General features: G+C 39.2%; 1 protein-coding gene and 1 long non-coding RNA gene across 2 annotated transcripts; one reads left to right on the forward strand and one right to left on the reverse strand.

Moving 5' to 3' along the window:
* The first annotated feature begins 376 nt into the window (after nt 1-376).
* On the forward strand, nt 377-2786 carry LOC148978528 (uncharacterized). Its single transcript, XR_016168840.1, has 2 exons — nt 377-806; nt 1265-2786. It is a non-coding gene; the product is annotated as an uncharacterized LOC148978528 (long non-coding RNA).
* Nucleotides 2787-17926: 15140 nt separating this feature from the next.
* On the reverse strand, nt 17927-20911 carry inab (internexin neuronal intermediate filament protein, alpha b). Its single transcript, XM_039657500.2, has 3 exons — nt 19805-20911; nt 18889-19013; nt 17927-18646 (listed from the first exon to the last, which is right to left on the reverse strand). Exons 1-3 carry the CDS (start codon nt 20834-20836, stop codon nt 18391-18393), a joined length of 1413 nt encoding a protein of 470 aa, XP_039513434.2. The 5' UTR covers nt 20837-20911; the 3' UTR covers nt 17927-18390.
* Between the last annotated feature and the right edge of the window lie 329 nt (nt 20912-21240).

A 21240-nucleotide genomic window follows, 5' to 3' on the forward strand; every position in this document is an offset into this window, starting at 1 on the left:
TGAGTAAATGATGACAGAAATGATTTTTTGGGGGTGAACAATCCCTTTAAAGTTAACAAAGTTACCCCTTTAAAGTAACTAAACTGTGATCTTTTAAGTCATTTACTGACCAGTGACTGGTTTTGGAAATCTGTTGAAGACAACACAGAATGACTTTTGCAGTGTGATGTTATTTTGAAATAGTGTCACTGTTTTAACTGCACTTGTTTTACTCTACATTTTTGGTGTTTCATAGAGGCGTTACTGTTACATTCTCTGGTTCAGTTGTGCCAACCAAGTCATGTTTTGTCACCTACCTTTAAGATCTTATTAGCAGAGGTAAAGGTGCAAACTCTCTACTTATTGCTTAAAATATATACAGCCTGAGGATATGGAGGCCATCTGTTGTGAGCAAATTCTCTGTAGAATGTTCACCCATCAGTCATAGTGCATTTGAGGAAAAGTCTCAAAGGTAAAGGGTTGTTGTGTGGTTCCACTGCAGCCAAAATAATTAGCCTCCTCTGAATAGACACATACCTTTTGAAAGCTATTATCTAAAAGGCTTAACAGTCAAAAAGTAGCAATCATAATCAGGATTATGAGGATTATCAGTGTTGGACAAACAGTGCATTGAGAGGGGTGTTTTTTTTCTAAAATGCCATAGGTGCGCAAGTTGTCCAATCATATACCTTAAGTGGGTATAAAAAGGTTGCGTCACGGCCTGTGGACCGCCCGTTCCGGCGATTGGCCGGTTTATTGGCGTGTTGATGTTCTTCTGTGTTCAGGGGTGCACGAGATTGGACTACAACTATAGCGACAACATGAAGGTTTGTGCAACTACCGCTATGGATCCATATTCTGTTATGTTTCAGTTCAGGTGTGTCTCGTTAATTAGTCTCATTAGTTCCTCTGTTTGCTGTGTGTTTAATCCCTGTGTGTCTTTCAGTTCACTGTCATTTCTATGTCATTACTATGTTGGTTGTTCTGTTCATGTTCGGGCGATTCCTGAGGGCTTTATGAATATTTGAGTTTGTTCTTGAAACTGAAGTTAAAGCTGCTGCACTTGGATCCTGCCATCATTACTCATTTCAAGCTGCTGTGACACAACTGACGCATGGATCTAGACTTTAAACATGGATCTAAAACAACTGACTTTAAAGATGGATCTAGCAGCAGTGAAGATTCTCTCAGGGGGATCTGTCCCACGAGGTCCACACAGAGGTATTTGGATCTGGTTCCTTTTTGTTCATTGATGACACCAGCCTCTGTGTGTTTTTCTGGGCAGGTCTCAACGCAGAGCCCAGAGCTCGCCTGCCAGGAGACGGTCCTTGGGGGAGATTGCAGGACTATGACTGGCTGATTGTCCACAATGGATCCCTATTTAACATTGTGGAGAGTGAGAAGAAGACCAACGTACCAGCCACATCCACCTTTCCAGTGAGGAAAGTCCTGAGTCTGTTCCAGTGAGAGAAATTCACCAGACTGTTCCAGTGTTCTGAACTGCCAGCACCACCCTGGAGGATTCCTGTTCTACTATCCCACACCCTTGTCAGCCTCCAGGGCCCCCACCCTTCCACCCCTGTGGATGTAATATGGTGCGAGGGACATGTCTTCCGGGAGGGCGGGGTACTGTCATGTTTTGAGTCTGTTTGTAACATTTTGAGTTTGTTTCTGATCTGTTTTCCTGTTCCATGAATGTCCGTTTCTTAGGGCCACTTCGACGCCCTGTGTCCACTGCATTTACTACGTATATTTTTTAACTTTGCAGTGACTTGGGTCCATGCTATCATCGTGAGGGAGATCCTTCTTCCGGTAGCTTCTTTGGATACTGCGCCTGAAATGCATCCATTATATCAGAATATTTGAATTGACATGACAGTCGAGTATAACTGAGTAGAAGTTCGACTTTGTCGTCAGTTCATTCGAATTACTTTGGCATTCGCCATCTTCGTCTTCACCTTGTGTCGTGTTGCGTTCATAGAGCGTGAAAGGTTATGCGCATGTGTAACAGTGTTGTCTCTGCGTTGTGTTGTTGTAAACTCAAGACGGACACCAAATCAAGCTTTCTGATGGCTTTTTATTCTTATTCTGTTGAATAATATAGAACAGTGGTGATCAGTTTCAGCAGTCACCCTCGTGGTGTTCGCAGCCATTCACTCTCGCGGCTGGCGCGAATCTAATTACTCATTTACATAAACTACATAAACAGTTATAATACACACATTTGAAACTCATAAACTGTACCTGTTGAATAATATAGAACAGTGGTGATCAGTTTCAGCAGTCACCCTCGTGGTGTTCTATAATGGAGGTGAACATTAAACTTAATATTACAATACACATAACAGTGGCACAAGCACAAATCAAATAACATACACATATAACTCAGTATAAACCCATAAAATGGTTATACATTTATCACTATATGTGTTACTCATGGAGCACTCACTCACCGCAGCCATTCACTCTCGCGGCTGGCGTGAATCTAATTGACTCTACCGGAACCAGTTTATCCAACTACCAGATCTGGGCGGAGAATGCGATTTAAAGGGGCCATGCATTAAAGTGAATATAGCAAGTGGAAACACATATTTGACTCGTTACACATGCTCCAAGTCTTTTTCTCCTAGTCTAGTTTAGTTTTATCTCTGTGGCAGAATTACAGCGCCTCATACTGGCCTGGCATGTGCAAGGCCCGTCTCGATCGGTCCAATGGAAGCATCCGATCAGCGGGTGAAGGTCTCTGCGTGTTACTGTCTTTTCTCGTGGCAAAGCATTTTTGATTAAATGCAATTTATTTTCTTATATGTATTCTCTCGTTATTTTATTTGACTCCATAAATTAACAGGTCGTCCCCTTGGAATTATAAGGTTCTATCTGCGTTCTGAACAGTTTTGAGATATTGAGCTTCAAAGTTTTTGCATTCCATATAGGAAAATGTGTATGGGGAACAAGTTTCTTTCAAACATAAAAATAACAGGGACCCTAAATGTACAAAACACATCACATAATGTAAATAAATTGTCACAGAATAAGAATATGTGAATAACTCAATGTTGACAAAAATGTCAGATAGAATCTTATAATTCCAAGGGGACGAGGTTTTTGTAATGATATATGTGCATAACGAAAGTTTGACTATTCCTTTTAACTCGATTGAAATAATGTCAAAGTCAGCTATAATAATCAAAATGTAACAATTTATTATGTCAGGTACAGTAAATGTATAATTAGTTCAAAGATAATCAATACAAAACATAAAATGTTCTGGAGTACAGACAAGACAAAACCGACATTAGGAAACATGAATGTTGAGACTGTAAGAGGAATACAAATAGGGACCATCATTGACAGCAAACTATCTTTTGAGAGCAACGCGGTTGCTGTCTGTAAAAAGGCCCAACAGAGACTTTTCTTCCTGAGGAAGATGAATACTTTCGGCGTATGTAAGACTCTGATGACTTTGTTTTACCAGTGCTTTATTCAATCAGTCTTGACATTTTGTATTGTGGTGTGGTATGGTGGCCTTTTAATGACCAATAAGCATAAGCTAGCAATTGGTTAATGTTGCGTCTAAGGTGGTTGGGGTACAGCTGCAACAGATATATAATAAACAGGTCCGGGGTAAGGCTAACCAAATTTTAAATTGCTCTGATCATCCACTTTTTGGTGAGTTTAATCTGCTCCCCTCAGGTCGCCGTTTTAGGTTACCCATGCTAAGAACCAGACGTGCCAGGGATTCTTTTATTCCTGTGGCTATTAGGAACCTTAACTCACTTGGGTGATATTTTACGAATTTTTATAGTACATGCTTTATTGTTTTTTATTTCTGTCATTATTCATTCGATATACTGATCTGTGTATTGCATTGTTTTTGTTTTGGTCTTTTGATTCTGGGGAAGGAGTGTCTCCATTGATTGATTGACAGATTGATCGATTGATGTGTGGATGTCTTGTGTTGTTTTTTTTAATGTTGTGGTGCTTTTTATTTATTTATTTTTCTTTTTAGATACTGCAGCAGAGTAAATTTCCTTTCTAAGGATAAATAAGGTGAATATTGAACTTGAAACTTGGAAATACGTGAAGCTGAGAGTCTCGCTGACTCAGCATTCACAGGCTGATCTGAGATACAGAAAGGCCCCGAGCCCCTTTCTGCATTTCATTATATAGGCTCACAATGGATATTTGCATTCAGAAGTTTACACCTTTTGGGGGTTGGACCATTGGTCTAGAGATCAGATTCCTTTGTGTGCCAGTTATCCCTAAACTCTTAAAAACCTTATTACCTTTTGTTTTACTTATTTGAAAATGAGACATTTGTAAAAGTGGAATGGTGACGTTTCAAATAATACCAAACATGTATAAAACTCAATGATAATCATTCACATTTAGTTTGTGTTATCTCTGCAAGGGTGAAGAATGAGGGGGAGAAATGTAGATTAGGATGAGGGAGGTGAGACCTTAATTTCCAGCAAGGTCCTTTGTCCGCTCGAGGAGTGTTGGTTCTTCTACCAGTTTTTCCAGTCTTACACATGTATACTACATCGTTTTCAGCCGGTTTCAGTGGTTTCGTGTGTACGCATATATTTCTTGAGACGACTCAGTTTCCAAAAAAAAAAAAAAAAGATTGAAGAGAGAAGGATCTGGCTTTGTGTGGATGTGGCCTAAATCATAATTATTAACATTTCCCTGTTTAACATGTTGGCGTAGTCGGCTGGAGAAAGTTTCCCTTTCCGATTTTTCTTCTGCTATCAGGATTATAAATATAGTATTTGAGATCAGTTGATCTATTGACTCATATTAACTATTATGAGATTGGTTAATCGATTATCAGTTTTTTAGATTGATTAATTGATCTGTTAATTAATTTGTGCTATTTTCATTGAACATAAACCTATCGATTGAAATATATTCTAAGAAAGAATATTCCTTATTACAGAATTGATGTGCGGTTATGGGCATTAGTAATTATTATTAATAATCATTGATACACATTTTTATTGCATTTTTTAAATAGTAATTAGACTAAAATAACAAATTATAAAAATTAATTTTAAAAGACCTATGATGAAACATTGATATATGATTGTGACAGGAAGAAGAAAGACAGACTGGGGTTTTAAAATATCAACAAGGTTTTATTAAGTAGAAGGCCAGCAGAAGTACAGTGTGCATGAGAGCATAGACATAACACTAACACATACAACTGAAGACTGAACACAGAGGAACTAAATAACAAACAAAATGGTGTGCAGCTGCGATAGAAGATTATTGTCCATGGGAACAGATGAGTGGTGGGAAACAAAGCCCAAGAAACAAGTGACTGATGAAAAAAAAAAGTGAAATTAAAGATGAAGTCTCATGGATAACCATGATAATGATTGAGGAATGAAGCTAACATTCACATTATAAAGCGTTACAGCCATTATTTTGTGTTTGTGTGTGTGTTGTGGGGATGGAGTCTCGCTCTGTTGTGTCTGTTTGAGCTATTTTTAGCTCAGTTTCTTTCTTCCTCGCACCCACACACACAGACAACACAAAAAAAGACAGCATCCTCGTGTGCATTCAAGCACATATGATCCAACGCTATCTCACACATTCCCAACCCTTTCCATTATCGACAAACATAAGCTTTGCTTCTTCTTACTATCCTCCTTTTTTTTCTTTCTTTTTTTTTATACGTCAAATATATCTGTTCTCATTCCCTCTCTCCCCAGGATACCCATAAACTGATGACTCATTGTAGACTATACAGTCTCATACACAGCATCTAGTGATTTCCCTCAGGAAAGCCACTGCAGGTTAGTAATGTTGATGAAAACTCAGTTCATCTGCATCATGGGGGCTGCATTATTTATCCTCCACATGGCAATACTATCTAATCCAGCCATATTTGAGGACTGAGCTGGTTTCTCCATTTCAACTAGTACACTTAAATCGACAAACGATTGTTTAATGTACAGTAATAGCAATCCACTCAGTGGTCTAGAGTATGGATTAAAATGTCTCTCGCCCTATTTTTAACATCTGGATAAACATTTCCAACCACATATGAAACAGTTTTAAATGGGTGACGAAATTGTGGAACACGTCGTTAGAAGCATAATATTTTAAGAGACTTATTGAGGACATTAAAAGTCTATTTTTGCAGATCTTCAGGCTGTCTCCTTATAAATCAATGTTCTCCTGATTATTCACCGTCTGGAGGGTGGGCTTCTGGGGTGTGCATGCAGCTTTCCACAAGCATCTCTCAGTGCTGCAAGGGCACAGTGGGATGGGGCTTGGCAACAGTATCCACGGCAACAGTTGCTGCAGCAGGCCGGTTAACACTTTGCTGACAGGTAACTCGACAGCCCTGTGCTCTGAACTGACTTTCTGTTCAATCTCTCTGTCATTTTGATGGCCATTTGTGATGATCAAATTTATTGGCTATAACTGTGCCATGAGAATGACTAAAGAACTGATAAAGTTAGCATTTGTTAGTGAAGGATGGTTTAGATTGTGTGTTTTCATTTGATAGTTTCTTATTTTTACTACCAAAGGTGATTATAATAAATGACATCAGCTGAATTATCAGTATTTTTATCAAGACCCTTAAGAATGGATTGCCCTTTTGTGCATAATGCACTGTAATAATAAGATCCTCGTCTGCCCATGTGCAAGATGACCGCTGTCTGAGAGGAGAAGGTCAGGGTGAGGACACTTTGAGGGTTGATTTTTCCTCTCTTGCCTCATCCAGTCATTCCAGTCTCCACACCAGCTCAAACACACCAGGAAAGCATGAATAATTCAGTGTACCTTCTGTGTGCATATGCATGTTTGATTGTGTTAAAGGGATAGTTCACCCAAAAATGAAAATTCGGTCATCATTTTCTCACCCTCATGTTGTTATGTGGAACACAAAAGAAGATTTTGTTTCCCATTGACTTCAGTCGTCCACAAAATGGAAGTCAACGGGAACTGAAACTCTATGTCATTCCAAACCTTGTATTTAATTTTATTTGGAACACAAACACGTTTTTTTCAAGGAATTTTTCCCACACAGTGGTGGTTCATAAAGAATGACAAAAAACATCATAAAATATGAATTTTTATACCACTTTAGAAACCATGATGGTGGACCAGATGGTGGCCGTAAGGATAAGGGTCCCAGGTGGAGCAGAGGGAGGAAGAAGCCAAGGTGTAGCTGACAAGTCTGTGAGCCAAGGTGGAGTGATGGGCTCAGCAGCTGGTGTTCGGAGCCGGGAATCCTCCTGCCAGGGTGGAGCTGATGGCTGAGAGGTCCGAGGTGTATCCACGCAGGAGAGTAAACAAAGGAGGATCTGAAGGGAACCAGCGAGGTGTGGCCGACAAACTGGCTGATTTTGGAAGGTGAGGCTGGGCAGTATGACTTCGACTATGACTTCGACTTGGTGCTGGGTGACGAAACAGACTGTGCTGGGCAGAAACAGTGGCAACAAAGAAGACCTTGAATTGGGTGGTAGCACCGGCAACAAAGAAGAGTCTGAGCTGGGCAGAACCAGCGGAGACGGGAAACTCATGAAATGCACATTTCTAAATCCTCATAAAAAAAATTATAATTCACACAGGCTCAACTCATTTTAGCTCACCCACAGCAGCAGGAGGATTTTGGGAAGGGTTGTCCTCCATACCCTAAAACTCTACTAGCAGTCCCACTGCGAAACATGATGTTGCTGGCTCACACACATGGTCAGACATTTTTTGGGGGTTGGGCTGCAGAGTGGGCTCAGTCTTTTTTTCTGGTATACTCATGGAGGCAAGCTCTCGCGCTCTATCATTGGTGGGGTCTGGCATCATGTCTGTGGATCGGGGCCATGGCTGGCTGGGCTCTGGGTCTGGGGTGGTGACAGGTATGAGGTGGGGCTGGATGATGGAGATGTCTTCAGCTTCGTATACAATAAAAGAAGACCAATCCAACATAATTGATGTTCGATTCTAAGGTCCAGCATATATCCCCCCTAGACATCAGGAGATGGATCTCATCATCCAGCTTGCACCTGAAATCTTCCAGAATGGTTTGATTATTGAAAAATAAATATAACGTCCGCTTTTGGCCCGTGAAAACTTATTGCTGCTACATATACATAGTTAGCAGTCCGCTCTTCTGTCGCACTTGGGTATGTACATATAGAAGTATTTTGTGTGAACTATGATAAAATTTCAATCATTAATTTTAATAGTCCATTTTTTAACTTCAATTATGAAAAGCTCAGTAGTGAAAATGAGTTCTTAGCTTTGTTGGTTTGCAATAGCTTTTTTTTCGAATGGTGCCTTATCAAACTTATTTTATTTGGGCTTTGTTTTATAAATCATATATAATTTAAAACAAAATCATCATTAAAAATGTCATGCATCTTACATGTCTCAATCTGTCTTGCACCGTAATGGCCATGTGTCATGAAAGTGGATATCTAAACATTTCAGACGCCATCTATTTCCAGCTGCTATAATTTTCCTGGGTGAGATTTCAGCCAGGATAAATGTGTTTTTTTTATATATTTTTAATTAAACCTGATCTAATGTTTTCAACACGTTCACATGGAATTAAACGGTGTCTATCATTCTGACATTAGGGTACATGTCTAAACTATCTTTTCTCTTAAAATGCCAGTCTGCACCGACTGGTCTACGGTATATAGAATAGTAATTTAGAGTCTATGTGCACTGAGGTGCAGATAACACATCCAGGTAACTCCAAGTAAGTCAATGTACTGTATATACTTTGTCACTGGAAGGAAAGAAAATACAGAGATAGAGATAATTGTGTACAAGTTAATCAATTATACATCATACAGTATGTGTGTGTCTTTCCATACTACAGAGAAATACTGACACTGTACAGTAGGAAGGAAGTCATCAATGTACAAATTACACAGCTTTTGATATGTTAGATGGAAACAGATGTAATGGATAATGCAAAGGAAAATGAGTAAAATAAGTCCTCCGTTTATGCCTGGGATGTGTGAAGTGGGTGATGGTGAGCGCTTTATCACAATGGTACATTCATAGCTTGTTGGCAGCATTGCAGGGATATAAATCTTTGAAGACCTGCAGTGTATGTTAGAGCCCACACAGCTCTTTACATCAGCTAACAGTGCAGAGGTGCATTCATGAGTGTGTTACCACACTGTATGTGGGATTGATAAAGGCAAAGGCTGTATGTGCTTGTGTATTTGTTCACATGGCAGAGATGTAGCTTGGTTCTGTGTGTCCTTTGTACAAAAAAAAATGTGTTTAAAGGCAGGGACGTGCACAGGGGGGTTGCTCAGGTTGCCCGGGCAACTGCCCATATGCCCTTCTCGACTCAGGTTGCTCTTCCGAGGAAAAAAAAATCGTACAATGGATGTAGAATTTCACGTAGGCCTAGACAAAAAAAAAAATAAATAAATAAATAAAAAAACAATATAAAAATCGCAAAGCCTCATTCACTTCCAAAAAAAAAGAAAAGTGAAAGTCAAACTGTTTCCACGAGACCATAGACTGCACGCGACCGGTGCGTATGGTAAGGCACCGCAAATTACTCAGGCCACGCCTCCATCTCGTGTCGCGCGCTAATTAATGTGTACGAAGTCCATGACAAAATGAAGCGAAACTATCCTTCTCGTCACGAAAAGAGGAAGAAGAAAAACTTGAGAGTGAATTGCGGGAATACCCTGGCTGTAGAGTGAACCAAAGTTAATCCCAAAAGCCAAAGTTCAGGGTTGTAATTTATTATTTTCTTCTTGTTTATGTTTACGTTAATATTCACTTGTTATCTTAACATTCTATAAAAATGCTTTATTCAGTAAATATTGTTTGTTTGAACCTCATTCTGTTCTATACTGCTGTACTTATTCTTTGACTGTTTTGTTTAAAGGAGGGAGGATTGTATTGGGCGGTATTGAGTGGCAATGGCAAATGGTTTACATGGCTCACGGCATCATAGATCAGGTAGAGGGCCCCTTAGAATTTTGCTTAGGGCCCCAGGGGGAGGTCAGGATTGGCAAAAAAGAAATGTATTTTTTCCCGAAATCTAAGAGTTGTTTTATTTTTTCGAGTTTTTTCCATTCAATCCAGATTATTTCTTTTCAAATAAATAAATAATAATTTAAAAAACAAAAAACAACTATATGAGGAACTCTTTTGCTCATTTGTCTCATCTCTGACGTTTTGCAATCTTTATAAATAATTATAAGACCATAAGATGAGGCATTGCGTTTGGACAATAAACATGGCCAGATAAGGCAATTTGGAAGGGGACAAATTCAACTGAATATATTCCTTCATATAGCCCGTGAGGGGGGGGGGGGTGCCCTTTTTTTCAGGTCAGAACAACTGCCCCTCAAAATTCCTGTGCACCTCCCTGTTTAAAGGGATACTTCAGGATTTAGCATTATGCTTTGTATTAGTTGAAAAGTATTTTCGAATTGCCATGCTTTCCACCCTCAAGTCCCCCTAAAACGAGAGATTTATGTATTTTTTGTCTGGGAAAAAAAATCCTCTGATGACACAAAAATCTTCATTTTGCATCATCAGAGGAATTTTTGTCCAGAGGCTAAAGTCAGTAGTAGGGGCTGTCCCACATGATCTCCCGCCCACAGAAGGTGGGATCTCACTCACAGAATGTACACGTAATGTCAGCCATCTTTTTTGAAAGCTAGCAGGCTCTTGTTCTGTGGGAAAACTGAGGAGTAGGGGTTACCATCCTCTTTTTCCCGGACATGTCTGGCCGTCGATGTCCGGGATTCGGCTTTGACTTTCATCCATTCATTGTTTACATGCAAACCTTTTGTTTCAATCTAACTGAATTCATTCATCGTTGTGTTTACATGAATGCTAAACAAGTGATCGGTTGATGTGTGTTTTAACATTGCTAAGAAAATTCCTGTCTCTCCGTGAGAGATACGAGACCAGCTGTTCTCCCACCCTAGCCTCGTCCTTCTTGCCACGGTAAACATAATGAATGGCGAATGTAGAATGCAAAAGCTGAATCCCAAACACTTTGGGCTATCTCGAAACACATTTACAGACAGACTCATCACAGAGACTCACTTGTAACCTACACTTGTTGTTTAACTACTAGTGATGTGTCGTTCATGAACGATTCGTTCATTTTGAAGGAATCTTTAATAAGACTCGCAACTACCGAGTTGTCTCAGGGAGTGATTCGTTCATTTTGTGTTACCCTTGCATGCGCATTGCGCAACATATGGATTCTGAATCTGTACTGGAAACAGAAATGATTAGTTCATCTCTCGAGTTCGGGTTTGGGGCGAGTCCGAGTCTTTCGTTCAGTCCCATAGAGCCTATGCTGTCAGTACCGGAAAGAGAAATGATTAGTTCATCTCTCAAGTTTGGGTTCGGCGGGTCCGAGTCTTTCGTTCTTCCCGTCAGTCCCATTGAGCCTATGCTGTCAGATCACCGGAAAGATTAATGATTAGTTCATTTGAATCTTCGGGTTTGAGTCCTTCGTTCTTTAGTCACGTGAATTCATTGTTACCGTATTGAATAGCCTAATTCACAAACTTTTTACAAACTTTCACAAACTTTTTACAAACAAGCACGTAGATGAGGTATAATATAATAGTAGTTAATTACTGTATAATGTATATAATAAAACACACCACAGATGCATAATATAGAAAAGAGATGGACAGGGACGGTAATAAGGAATAATAGAACTTTTGTTTATAATGTTTATTGAACATACACTCTCAGAAAAAAAGGTACAAAAGCTGTCACTGGGGCGGTACCTTTTCAAAGTATTTTGTGTATTTTGTATTTTAATGACTATATAACACAATATACATTCAGACGCAGTCAATAATACGAATCTAATGTTGAATTTGATGCGAGAGACCAGTGGTCACGTGAGAAAAGAACGAAGGACTCAAACCCGAAGACTCAAATGAACTAATCATTCCCCTTTCCGGTACTGACAGCATAGACTTAATGGGACTGACAGGAAGAACGAAAGACTCGGATCTGGCCGAACCCGAACTCGAGAGATGAACTAATCATTTCTTTTTCTGGTGCTGACAGCATAGACTCTACGGGACTGTCAGGAAGAACGAAAAACTCGGACCCGGCCGAATCCGAACTCGAGACTCGAGAGATGAACTAATCTTTACTCTTTCCGGTCCTGCTATAATCTCACGGCACGGCCCAGCAGACAGCACAGATCAGAGTTAGACACTAACGAGTCAACAGCAAACGTCTCGAGACATGAGAGGAGGTGAACAGGGTCAGACTACAATAGCCTGAACTTGAGACCCAGCAACTAATTAATAGAGTTATTTCAGTTACTTATAATTTGGCTTTGGCTGCATTAGGCCACCTATAGTTATTTATGTTATTTTTACAAATGTAATCAAGATTTTCGTAAGTACTAGATGTCATGTTATATATAACATGACATTATAAATTATATACATTTTAATTACATAATTATATAAATTATATTTAATTATATAATTATATTACAATGAAATGACCGAAATGAACGAAATGACTCGATAAAAGATTAGTTCATTTGGCTGAACGAGCCTCAAAGATCCGAGTCAGAAAAATGATCCGAACTTCCCACCACTATTACAGTTTTTTTCAATTGTTTACACGCAATTTTGAAAACCGGGTTCTTTTTTTCAAAATATAATGACAATTATCCAAACACCACACTAAATTTGCATAATTCCTAGATTGTTTGCAAAATGACACACTTCTGTCAAAACATACACACTTCAGTCAAAAGATATACACATATATGTAAAAATGCTATCAGTTTTTATTTAACCAACACAATCCTCAATGATCAGACACTATTGCAGCCAGTTTCACACTGCTGTGATAAATAAAAAACACATTTGTAAAAAACTATTTTTAGGAAATAGCATGTGCTAGATTTTTGGCCAGACATTGTTATGTAAGGGATAATTGAAAGCTGAAAATGAACAAAAACGTGACAAACTCACAACATTCTTCATGATTAGTTTGAGATATAAGGAGATTGTACGTAAATATATAAACTTACCAAGCACTGCACAACACTGATGCTGCAGACTGAAAATTTCAAGTATTTATTTCAATACTTACAGTATTTCTTAGCATAATCAGTTAGCGCAATCAACCAAAAATGAAATCAATGAAACAAATAATATCTGTAAACAAATTACAATTACTGTATGAAGTACATACTTGACTCTGAAGAAAAACTAATGTACAAGCAACAAGAATATTGTAACTATTCAGTTACAGTATCAACCAGAGATTTGGTTGATCTCTTTGTCCAGCTTCCATCAGTGTCAGTCCATGGTTGATAACATGGTAACATGGTCAATAAATGTTGCACGGATTTCTTGAGTCAAATTTGGTCCTCGTCTTCTTTGTTCAGGTTCTATCAACTCTTCAAGTCATTCTCTACCTCTTCCTCTACCTAGGCCTCTTTCTCTATCTCATTCTTTTCCTCTTCCTCTATACCTCTTTCTCTTGTTCTTCATCCTCTACCCCCTTCTCCTCATCCTCTTCCTCCTTCTCCTCCTCCTCTACCTCCTTCATGTCCTCTTTGAGCTCCCCCTCTTATTCTCACTCTTCTTCTTCTACATCCTTCTTTTTTTGTTGAAGACTCACCTGCTGCCTTTTATAGCACACCTGAGTGCTGCGTTTTCAAATTAGCACATCTGTGCTTCCACACCTGGTGGATGTGAATATCCAATTCGTTCATTAGTGTGGTCAATGGCAAACTGGGGCTTTGTCATGACAAGGAAGTAACCTCACAATCCTTATCTGTGTCTAAGGTGTGAAAATGTGTGTAGAGTTTTACAAATCACTGTGTGTAATGTTTTGCAAAAAGGGTGAAGCTGACAACGTGCTTACAATTGTGCAAATCTAGGCCGGTGTTTTGCTTCTTGAGTGTAAGGTTTGCTAATAGTGGGAAAGTTTTAATTTTAGTGTGTAAGCAATTGAAAAAACTGTAACTACTCCGCTCTGTTACCGGTATGCACCGCCTCCTAGGGCAGCGAAGCAAGTGCATTCTGGGAGTTGTTGTCTTTCATCCACATAAGCCAAAAATACATTTTCTGGCTTTTCTCAGTCTAGAAAAAATCTAAATTTCAAAAATAATTACACATTTCTTCTACATAAATGACCCGTTTTAAATACACATTAATCTTTTCAGAGGTGAAATATCCATTTAATTTCCGAATGTACTTCATATGCATTGCTTTTTACTAGAAAAATCCACAATGGGCCCAGATTGTCCTTTTCCCCTTTATTCCTGATCCCTGAAGACTTAACTAGAATATGATGGATTGTGGGGTCGCTGGATCACAACAGGCACAAAGTTGAAGGTGGAATTCCTGCTTTGTTCTCACTCACATTGTCTGTGTAGAAATCTATGGCACGTAGATTATTTTTTTTATATTATATTTTCATATGATATATACATGTATATATATATATATATACTTTACTGTTAATATTTAATTAAATTTAATTTGTTTAGTAATGAACAGTTCTGATATTTTCAATTGCTATACTTAGTAATAATAAAACAAAACAGAAAATATAAAGACAAAAAACGTACAATATCATTAAAAAATTATAATAGTATCTCAAAATCAAGCTATACAGTATTGTATTGTATTATTAATAAGTATGATTAGTATTATTAGTATTAGTATTAGCATTAATTGCTTGTTATATCAAAAAAAAAATCCTCCACACTTACTGTAGGTCTACTGCAGGCTGAACATAGTAGACTATATACATTATGTTTTAAGTGTCTGACCATTAATCCAATATACTGTAGATGCAAATGTTAAGTTTGCTCTTAACCACAAAATCTTCAAATATTATCAATATTGACAAACTTAAAAAACTTATGATAAACTTCATGCGTAATTGAAAAAAAAAATTTAAGTGGAATTGTCAAGTTCTCTACTTAATTTTTCAATTACGCATGAAGTTTATTACTTAATAATTTAAAGGCAACGGGTTTCCTCACTTTTTTTAAGTTGTCAACTGATCACTTTTTACAGTGCCTTAAAGGGACTATGGGTAGATTTTTACTTAAAAAAATCTTTAAGATAGAGACATTCACATTCACGAATTGTGATGTCATGCACATTCTCGTCTACTTGGGCTTATATCCATGGCAGCCATTAGTAAGCAGCAGCAATCGCTAGCAGTAGTGTTAGCGGTAGTAGCCCCCAGCACAATCCAGATACCCACGGAAACTCCTCGTAAGAAGAAAAAAAAAAAAGAAAAAAAAAAAGATTTATCTAGTGCGACCAACGAGCATGGGAGCGTGCGCACCGAGAACAAGCACGAGACTGGCTGCAGTTTCTCCAACGGCCACTGGTGTCAGTATATGGTAAGAAATTTCAGAACTTCCGCAATTAGGTTCTACTGCAACAGTGAATTATACAATTTGAAGTGCAATGAAACATTAAATTACCAACAATAGACACATAAAGATGGGCTTCATAATGTCAAGTCTTTATTTGTCATGTGCCATACAGCAATAAGATAATGATTAAATATAAATGACATTGACTACATTCGGCTCCTAAAGTTTTCAGTCATCCGGTACACAGTGGCTCCTACACACTACTAAATAGCAAACAACATCACATTCTTAACATAAATAAAACATGAATGCACACCCTGCAATATTGAGAAAGCTGCTGGTGGCTTAAGGCATTTTTTACAACCTAGAGCATTCATACATAAACATCAGCATTTCAGATGGATTGTTAAATATTGGTGAAAAAGTGGGTTGCCTTTTTATGGAGGAATGTTGATCGCACATGCATTACAAAAATTTGGCAGTGCAGGTTTGAAATTCTTCTTCTTCAAACTGCATTGTGTCGCTACGCTTTCTGCAATCACCTTTGGCCCTCCCAAAAAATAATGGAACAATTTCTAAAACTTTCAGATTTGATAATGATTCTTGTGACTGGATTATCAGGTCTAGTTAATGAGCATCTGTGAGAATGGAAAGACAAATTTCCAGATTTTCCTGACACTACCTCGCAGCTAAGCATGCCAACGTCACAGTGTTTTGTTATGTTTTTTGGGAAAAGTTACTTTCGACAGACAAAGAAGTCCATTCACTTTGCTTTCTATAATACAATTTTTCAAGTGAATTAAGCCCAACTATACAAATCCGTTCAAACTATCCATTGAAAGAGTGCAGCAAGTCATGCTTAACAAAGCATGGCATAGAGGCAAGTGGTATCAAAACCTGGCAGTGTTGCAGAAGTGTTATGTGGATATTTCACTATAGCTTTACATTTAATATGTTTTACATTTACCAAAGGAATTTATTGTTGAGCCATGGTTTCACTGTGACAGTTCTTTGCATGACGGTACACTGAGTGTAAAGAACTAGATTCAAGTTTAGGTGTTCGAGATGCATTGTGATAAGTTGTGTTAGTGACTGCGTTTCCACGCTGTCAATGTGCTTCAGGCATCCTTAAATATAGAAAGATAATGTTGAGATGTTTGTATATATTCGAACTTCTAAAGATACCAAACACAACCGATTCTGGTCAAACTCAGAAGCAGCGGGGTATACTGAACGTAAAATTGGCTCATTCAAACTTACACTTTCTTTTCACAATGCATATCTCAGCATTTCTTAAATAATTCTACCCTATCCCTTTTGTTAAGACAGTTGATATGAATGAATGAGAATGAATGAGATGCTGTTTACATACATTTAAGTGGCCTGACTTGATTGGCTTTACAGTGTTTGTCAAAATGTGTATTAATCACAAGCATTTAGTAGCATGTGAAAGGCCAACACTATCTCACGACCAATTCGTACGAATTCGAAGCATGATTAAAAAGTGGCTAATTCGTACGACCTCACTCGTACTAATTCGTACGATTTGTCTAAACCCACGTGATGGTTAGGTTTAAGGGCGGGGTAAGGGGTAGGTCATTCGTACGAATTCATACGAATTGACCAATTCGTAAAATATGTACGATTTAGCAAAATCGTATTCATTCGTACGAGTGAGGTCGTATGAATTGTTACGAATTAGCCACTTTTTAATCATTCGTCGAATTCGTACGACTTGGTTGTGAGATCGGGTTGGAAAGGCTGTAGTAGCAGTGTTGTGTAACATTCTCGCTCTCAGTCTTGCCTATTGGCTGGTGAACTAATGCAGCCTTAAGTACTGAGAGGGATGGCAGGCACACTGCTATGAAAATATTGGTAAACTTGGACCATACAGTCACCATGCAAACAGCAGACACACCTCATGCAGTGAGGACTTGCTATTAGGCTCAAATCCTTGTCATGTTTAAAGGGAAATTGGGTGTGTGGGTTGTAATAAATGTTTAAAAAGGAACTAAGAGCAGTCTTGGAGAGGAATTTGGCTGAGTGGAGTTTTTAGATATGTCTAATTGTGGATTTGTATTTATTTATTGGCAGGAATGCATGAGCATGCCGAGAAGTTAACCGGCGTCAAGAAAGAGATGCAATTGTTACAAGAGCTGGCATGATGCAAATACAACAATGATTACTTTGTCATTTCTTATGCTTACATTAGTTTTGTGATGGCTTTTGGGAAAACTGCGGCACAAAAAGCTACATTTACCAAAGCTAAACACTTAAAACGATACTCCACCATGTTTTTCCTATTGAACTATGTTATTCCGTTAACTAAGATGAGCTGATACCTCTCTCGTCTCAGTGTGTGCACTCAATCGCTCTGGCGTGCGAGACAGTCCAGTTCATTTATTATGACCCAAGCAGAGAAGCGACCAATCATCTCCAAGTAGAAGTGCTCCCAAGCACTTGCTATGGTATTTCGCCATCCACTTTACACGCTTAGAAAATCGCAACGTTTTATTTTGTGTCACCATTCTTGGTCGAGTTACACTACTCGTGTAACTGTATTTAAATAGGGCAAACGTGGAGGTGTTCGGTCGCTTCTCTGCTTGGATCCTAATGAATGAACGGGGCTAGATAAGTGCTAACAAAGTTTCGCCGCAAGACTCTGCAATTTAATGCACGCACTGAGATGAGAGAAATATGTATCAACTCTTCTTAGTTAAGGGATTAACATAGTTTAATATGAAAAAAAAAATAGTATCCCTTTAAACATTTCCTTAACGGAGTGCGCATAGAGAAACCCATTACAGTACAGCTAACAGGAGAGATATGACTTTGAAACAGTGCATCCACAGAAATATATGCATCAAACAATGTAATGCCTGGGGTTTCTTGAGTAGTTAGTAGTTTGCTACTGAGGGACTGCTGGCCTGTGACTGAGTGGGAGGCTAATTAGTGGACAGTAAGATTTCTCTCTGAGACCCCCTTTGTGAGTTATTTTGGAAAAGGAAAGAGAGTAATGCAGAAAGCAGAGGGAGGAGAGGATGAAAGTAAGAGTGGTGAGACATTTAGTTTTTCTGGTTGGTGGGATTCAAGTCTCCTGAGTCGATCTTGTCACCCTTCTTGGAGTCGTCAGACTGGGAGGAGCCTTTGACGGATTTGCTGCTCTGCTGATGTTTGTCGTCATCATCCTTGTCCTCTTTCTTTCGGCTCACACTAGTGCTGCTATACATACGGGACTGGTAGCTGTAGCCAGACATCGAGCCGGGGGTGGTGTAGTTAACCCCAGTGCTGATACGTGTCTCCTCCCCTTCCAGAAGTTTCCTGAGACGGGCGATAAAGGAGAGGGTGAACAAAGAGGAGGTGGTGGGTGGTGAGGAAGGGTGTGGTGGAAAAGGTGGGATGAAAGAGCAATACATTTCTGTATGAAATTCACATCAGTAGATGTCATAAGAGGAATTCTCAAAATGTTCATCTTAGGTATGTTGATAAAAATAGATCAAATTACAGGATGGACATTTCACTAACATTCACATACACGTCAATTGTCACATGTCCGTTTATACCTGTAAGCAGCAATTTCTATGTCAAGAGCCATCTTGACATTCAGCAAATCTTGGTACTCCCTAAGGTGACGGGCCATCTCACTCTTAGTGCACCTCAGCTCATTCTCCAGCTGCCCAATTGAATCCTGTGTGATGTTACATTATAAAGTTATAATAAAAAAGATTTAATGATTTGATTGGATGATAGACATATTTACACTTTATTTCATAGTGATGCCATAGAAGAACCATTTTTGAGTTCCCCAAAGAAGCTTTCAGTTAACAGCTCTAAAAAGAGCAATTGTTCTAGGTGTGAAGAGCATTTTAATAATCAAAATAACACTTTCTCCACTATTACGAATGTTTTGTGCGATGGAAAGGTTCCATGAATTTTAAAGGATCTTTATGGAACCTTCAATGCAAAGAAAGAAAGAAAGAAAGAAAGAAAGAAAGAAAGAAAGAAAGAAAGAAAGAAAGAAAGAAAGAAAGAAAGAAAGAAAGAAAGAAAGAATGAATGAATGAATGAATGAATGAATGAATGAATGAATGAATAAATGAATGAATGAATGAATGAATGAATTTGCTGCTTCTGGAAAATTTTTAAGATTTGTTTTTTTTTCATGGGCTAAAGCACTATTCATTTTTTAATATCATTATTTTATGATAACTTTGAAAAACCTTATAAATAAAATATCTAATACGAACTGTTGATTTATTTATGTCTGCCAAGTTGTTAATTTTAGCACCATGGACAGAGCAGTTACATTCACAGTCAGTTTCTGTGGTCACGCCCATTTAACGGGGATCTTTTGTCCGCTGTTTGGTTAACAGAAACACATTTGTTCGGCAATTAATTTGGTTTTGGGTTGTTTCAAGAAAGCGCCAATATCCTCAGTATTTTAATCATGTTTTAAAAAGCAAAATTTAGGAAACCAACCTGGTAACCCATGACCTCAGCGTTGTGACTCTCCTCCATCTCATGAATCTGCCTTTCCATTGATTCGTTGGTTCCCTTTAAACTCTCGATTTCAATGGTCTTGGACTGCACCTGTCTCCTGAACTCGTTGAGCTCTTCCCTACTCGCGCGAATGACCTCATTGCTCTTGTTTGCCTGTTCGCTAAGATCGGCGAACTTGGACTTGTACCACTCTTCAGCGGATTGCAAGTTCTTACTCGCTATCACCTCATACTGGGATCGAATCTCCTTAAGGGCGGAAGTAAGGTCGGGTTTAGCCACTTCCATCTCAACGGACACCTGGGCAGTCTGGATCATGTTCATGAGCTCAGCCACCTCCTCCTCATGCAACTTTCTCGTGAAGTTGATCTCGTCCAGAAGGGATTCGATCTTTTTCTCCAGGTCTAGGCGCACCATGGTGGCGTTATCTACGTCCTTCTTGAAAGCTCTAAGCGTTTGCTCCGCTTCCTCGCGCATTCTCATCTCCTCCTCGAACTTCTCCTGGAATTTCTGAAGTTCCTCTTCAATGCTGTCGCGCTCGAACATCATCTGATTTTTCTCCGCGTTGAGTTCCTCGAGTTGCGACCTCAGTTCCCGGATCTCCTGCTGGTAGAGTTCGGCCAAACGGGACGGTTCTGTCTGGCGCTGGCGCAAGGTCACTAGTTCGGCTTCCAGCACTTTGTTGTGCTGCTCCAAATTGCGAACTTTATCAATGAACATCGCGAACCGGTCATTGAGCCCTTGCATCTGCTCCTTCTCGTTGGTACGGATGATTTTGAACTCATTGTTAAGAGCTGTGCTCTGGGTGAAGTCTAAGCTTTCCAGCGTCAAAGATGGATAGGCAGATCGGGTGGAGCGCCTATAGGAGCTTGGGATGTTGGTGCGGGTCACGGACTGGTTCTTAAACCCGCTCCGGGAGCTGCTCATCCGGGATGGAGAGGCTGAGAAGCGGGTAGAGTCCCCGAAGATCTTCCGGTAGGAAGAGGCAGAGTAGATGTCGGATCCGTAGCTCATCGTGGCGTTTGCAGACAAGAGAGCAGAACACAGGCGGCGTCTCCTTTTATACCAGGACCGTCCCAATCAATAATTCACAGGTCCGTGCTACTCTTCGCATTCAACATCACTGCAGATGTTTTAGATGGACAGACCCCGAATAAATCCGACAAATCACCTGATCTATTGGTTATTTTTAACTTTTAAAAGCGCAAAGAGTGCTTTCTGCCCGTGTTTTGCTCAGTCCTTCACTAGAAACTCAGGTCGGCAGCAGCGAGCGGATGGAACTGTCCGTTTTGGCGCAGTGCTGATGTCAACAAAGTACCTTCGTTTAATTACGGTACTCACTCACACATAACATCACATATGTGGAATGCCATCTCATCTTAAAACTATTAACATTTGTACAGTATAGACTACACTAT

Source organism: Pimephales promelas, chromosome 6 (assembly GCF_988280905.1).
Source record: "Pimephales promelas chromosome 6, fPimPro1.hap1.1, whole genome shotgun sequence".
NCBI lineage: Eukaryota > Metazoa > Chordata > Actinopteri > Cypriniformes > Leuciscidae > Pimephales > Pimephales promelas.

What these genes read in the sequence shown, in the direction of transcription:
- inab (XM_039657500.2), bottom strand. Translation starts at nt 20,836, where the DNA reads ATGAGCTACGGATCCGACATCTACTCTGCCTCTTCCTACCGGAAGATC. An exon ending in CTGAGGTCATGGGTTACCAG is followed by an intron (nt 19,014 to 19,804) that starts GTTGGTTTCCTA and finishes AACATCACACAG; the next exon opens with GATTCAATTGGGCAGCTGGA. An exon ending in ATAGAAATTGCTGCTTACAG is followed by an intron (nt 18,647 to 18,888) that starts GTATAAACGGAC and finishes CGCCCGTCTCAG; the next exon opens with GAAACTTCTGGAAGGGGAGG.